Below are 4626 nucleotides of genomic sequence, written 5' to 3'. Positions count from 1 at the left end.
CACAGTTTAGGAGGCTCCAAAGACATCTAGGTGGGGCTTAAAGAGCCATCTGAGGACCTGCGACACAAGATGACACCGTCACATGGCTGACAACTCGAAGCATGTGAGACTCTAATTCTGAGAAGATTCAGGAACTACACTCATGCGTTGCTTCACCGTGGGGATACGTCCTGAGAAACATGTCATAAGGCGAGGTCGCCATTGTGTGAACATCACAGTTGCTTACACAAGCCAGACGTCTCGCCTACTCCACACCAAGGCTGTGTGCTCTAGCCTGTTGCTCCTGGGCCACAAACCTGTGCAGTGTGTGACTGGCTGAACACTGTCGGCAGCTGTAACACAACGGCAAGTGTTTGGGTATCGGACATAGAAAACGTGCAGTAAAGATATGGTATAAAAGTTACAAACTGGTCCAGCTGGAGAGACACTTGCCACAAATGGAGCCCGCAGGACTGGACGCTGCTCTGGTGAGTCGGTGACGGGTGAGTGTGAGGCCTTGGACATGAGTGTCACCACTGTATGCATCACAACATTGCATGTAGAGATGACTCTACATTCATTAGGAACGTTTTCTTCATTCAATAATAAACTAACCTTGGCCTGCTGTCCATGTACTTGCCACGTACAGCATGATGCTTGGAAGTAGACACACATGATGGGTTGACTATGGCTGATTAGTACAGGCATCGCTTCACAGTTATTTGTGGTAAGAACGCTTACACAGCCCTTTTAGTATTTTTCAAGAATACAACATACTGTTATTAACCAGTCACCACGCTGCATGATAGAGTTTTTGAATTCATTCCTTCTGTCTAACTGACCCACACAGCCCTCTCCCCGCCCCCTGACAACCACTATTTATTTATTTAACTTAAAAAAAAGTTTTGAGTTGTAGTCTCACTCTGTCACCCAGGCTGGAGTGTAGTGGCACGCACGCTCATGGCTACCACAGCCTTGACCTGCTGGGTTCAAGCGATGCTTCCGCCTCAGCCTTCCAAGTAGCTGGAACTATAGGCATGCACCACCACACCCAGCTAACTCTTTGATTTATTGTGGAGACGAGGTCTCGCCATGTTGCCCAGACTGGTCTCAAGCCCCTGGGTTCAGGCAATCCTCTTGTCTCCACCTGCCAAAGTGCTGGGATTATAGGCGTGAGCCACTGCACCCACCTGGCAGCTACCATTTAACAGAGTGGGTTTAATGGGTGATTCAACAAAGGCTGTATCATTCAACTTTGTAGAAATGAGTCTGAATTCCATGTAACTACATTTTCTGCCTGCACACAGGGTGAGCCAATAAGGGAACACATTCTGGCCAACGTTCTGCAAGCCATCTAGCATTTATGAGGGTTCCTTGGAGAATGTCTATAAACACACACGCACACACAATCACACACGCAGGAGTAGACCTGATATTAACAAAATCACCTCTTAGCACAGAAAGACAGGGCAATCAAGTCAACCTTTATTGTCCGTAGAAAAGGAGCTTTCCAGGATGGTGGTGAACTTCACCTTCAGCTCCGTCCTGAAGCGCTGATACCACTGCAGCAGCGTCTTCCTCCTCTCGATCTTCTCAGGCAGAGGCATTGCCTTCTCTCTTTCCAAGACAGCAGGGAGCTCCTTCCAGTCCTTGACGAAGATGAAGGGGGCGCCCGTGGCCTTGAGTAGCTGCAGGGGGGCGCTGGGGTGCGCTGACGTGTGGCCGCAGTGGCCGGCCGTCATGGCGTCCTCCACCACGGGCAGGGAGCCATAGGAGCAGGCCTCGTAGATGCGGTAACACTCAGTGTTCAGGCCGGCTGGGCACAGCGTGAGGTCGCTCTGCAGCAGCGCGTCCTGGTAGTTCTTCAGACTCTCGGTGGTCTCCTGAGGTTGCCACCTAGACAGTCAGAAGACAACTCTGGTTTGCATTTCACCAAGTGCGCATCTCGTGAAATAGTTTATCTTTCCCAAAATCAGTCTCAGGAAAGGATGAATACGTTATAGAGATGACAGGCACAGAGATACCCAAAATCATGACCCAAGTAGAGTTCTTTAGAATATTTAAGAATTGGAACATTCTACAGCTGCACACAAGATACATGATTTCAAATATACTGCCTTCTCTCCACTGAACACTTGTTTCCTGACAACTATGAACAAAGTAGAGAAAGTTAACACTATTAAGTCGATCCTTCCATCCATTCATCTATCCATCCCTTCATCTGTCCATCTATCTTTCCAGTCCATTATCCATCCATCCATCCATCAATCCATCATCCATTCACTTATCCATCTATCATCTGTCCATCTATCCATCAACCCATAGTCCATCTATCCAACCCATCCATCATCCATTTGCCCATCATCCATCCATCCATCCATCCATCCACCATCCAGCCACCCATCGATCTACTCATCCACTATCTATCTGCCCATCCATCTCTCTGTCCATCGGTACGTCCATGCATCTATCCATTTATTCATCCATCCATCATCCATCCATCCATCCATCCATCCAGCCAGCCATCCACCTGTCCATCATCCACTCATTCATCACCCATCTGTCTGTCCATCCATCCATCCACCCATCCATGCATGCATCCATCCATCCACGTACTTACTCGTGCAAAGGCCTATGCTAGATTTGGGGATTCAAAGAAGAAGAGCAGACAGCACCTGTCTGCAGGACAGGTCAGGTTCCTCAACATGTGAGGAGTGCTCAGGCCAGTCCTGAACACTGGGCTGGTCTGCTGACCATCTCAGGGACAGACCCAAGACCCTACTGGCACTTACAGTCTCTACTGGACTAACTGGTACTACTGAGGAAATCCAACAACGGATACTTGCGAATGACAGTTCCCAAGGTTCCTCCCCAACATGGACTGCAGCCAAGGAGTCCTCCCTAGCTTACATGCATACAGCCCAGTCCCTCCATGGCTGTAACTGCCAACCTATCGTCTGGGGAAAGCCTGGTTAGAGATGACGTTACCAAGGACTCTCTGGAAACCTTCTGTGTTGCCCTGTAAAGCACCCCTCAGGCAGGAGAACACGATGGATGGATGGAATGAGCACAGAACTTACTGTTCCCTTGTTGCAACCCAACAAAGCTTATCGTTTCCATCTTGTTTCAAAATGTTCATCAGCGCCTGTCTGGAGGAATTTTCATACACAGTTCCTAAGAAATTACATAAATATGGCCTCTCATCGTGCAGCATGGACCAGCTTGCCTCCACCACGGGAAAGTTCCTGTAGCTGTAAAAACAGGATCTATGAGTTAATATACAACATGGAATTGGCAAAATGCTCACAGCCCACCTCTCAGGTGGACAGAAGAGACTGAGAATATGGTTTCCCAATCACAAATTATAATTCTCCATGCTTACTTTGGGAAAGTCCCTAAATCTACTGACTTAAACAAGCATCTCACGTTGTCATCTCTTACAAAATGATCACAGGCATCAGGTGCTGGAAGGTCTTTGCTTCTGACCTTCCTAAACTTTTATGTGTTGAGTTCAAGACCTTCAGAGTATCAAGACTCTTCTCCATTCATGGTGATCATGACCAACTAAGGTTTAGACAGGCAGTGAAGAGACTACAGAATGCTCTGGGAAGGCAGGGGGTGGGGAAATGGGCATGTTGGTCCCAGGGAACACAGCTTCAGCTGGACAGAGGAGCACGCCATAGGGACTGATCACACAGGGTGCTGACTCTAATACATAGCCATGCACTATACTTCAAAATTGCTAAATGGGTAGATTTTAAATGTTTTCACCACAAAAAAGTAAGTATGTGAGGTGATGAATTTGTTAATCCTGATTTAATCCTTCTATATTGTAAACACATGTCAAAAAAATCACACTGTATATGGCATAAACATATAATTATTTGTCAACTAAAAAGAAAAATTATAGAATATAGCTATAGCAAGGGCTCGGAAAAATGAATCCCAAGGGCTTTTAAGTTTACTGCAACAAACAAATCAGCAAAGAAACCTTCTCTGTCACACAGGACAGGCCTGCTGCAAGTGGCCTAATTTTTTTTTTTTTTTTGAGTTGGAGTCTCATTCTGTCGCCCATGCTAGAGTGCACTCACTGTGTCACTCAGGCTGGAGTGCAGAGCGACACTCACGGCCACCACCTCCTCCCTCTGCTGGTCTCAGGCCATCTTTCTACCTCCACCTTCCAAATAACTGGAACCACTTACTTGTGCCCTCATACCCAGATAATTTTTTTAAAAAATTTATTGTAGAGATGAGGTCTCACCAAGTTGCTCAGGCTGGTCTCAACCCCCTGGGCTCAGGCAATTCTCTCACCTCTGCCTCCCAAAATGCTGGGATTTGTGAGCTACCAAGCCAACACTGACATTTTAATAAAGTTCAGGCCAATCATTTTATACAATAGCCCTTATTTGTAGTTTTCTGATGATAAGATTCAGCCTATGCATTTTTAGCAGTGACACCATATAAGTTGTTCTTCTCAAGGCATTGCATTAGAGGCACAAGGAATCGGTTGGTGGCGTTACTGGTGATGTTAACTTTGATCAATTGGTTAAAGTGTTGTTGGCCAGTTTCTTCTCTGGAAAGTTACTATTTTTGCCTTTGTAATTGTTAAGTAGTTGGTAGGAGGTACTTTGAGGCTATGCAAATATC

At 46.5% G+C, this 4626-nt stretch overlaps 1 protein-coding gene across 1 annotated transcript in view; it reads right to left on the bottom strand.

Annotated features, from left to right (window-relative positions):
• Positions 1-1442: 1442 nt before the first annotated feature.
• Positions 1443-4626, bottom strand: part of TMEM5 (transmembrane protein 5) — a 25569-nt gene continuing 22385 nt past the window's right edge. The window contains exons 5-6 of the mRNA XM_021715757.1: positions 3060-3230; positions 1443-1875 (exon numbers count right to left, since the gene is read on the bottom strand). Of these exons, the coding sequence (XP_021571432.1) occupies positions 1458-1875; positions 3060-3230 (589 nt within the window). The 3' untranslated portion in view covers positions 1443-1457. The remainder of the gene's footprint in view (positions 1876-3059; positions 3231-4626) is intronic.

The sequence above is a fragment of the Carlito syrichta genome, unplaced genomic scaffold (genome assembly GCF_000164805.1).
Source record: "Carlito syrichta isolate Samal-C Ts95f unplaced genomic scaffold, Tarsius_syrichta-2.0.1 Scaffold307408, whole genome shotgun sequence".
In the NCBI taxonomy this organism is placed as follows: domain Eukaryota; kingdom Metazoa; phylum Chordata; class Mammalia; order Primates; family Tarsiidae; genus Carlito; species Carlito syrichta.
The sequence above is the reverse complement of the archived record's forward strand: the minus strand, read 5'-3'. Positions and strand labels throughout refer to the sequence as shown.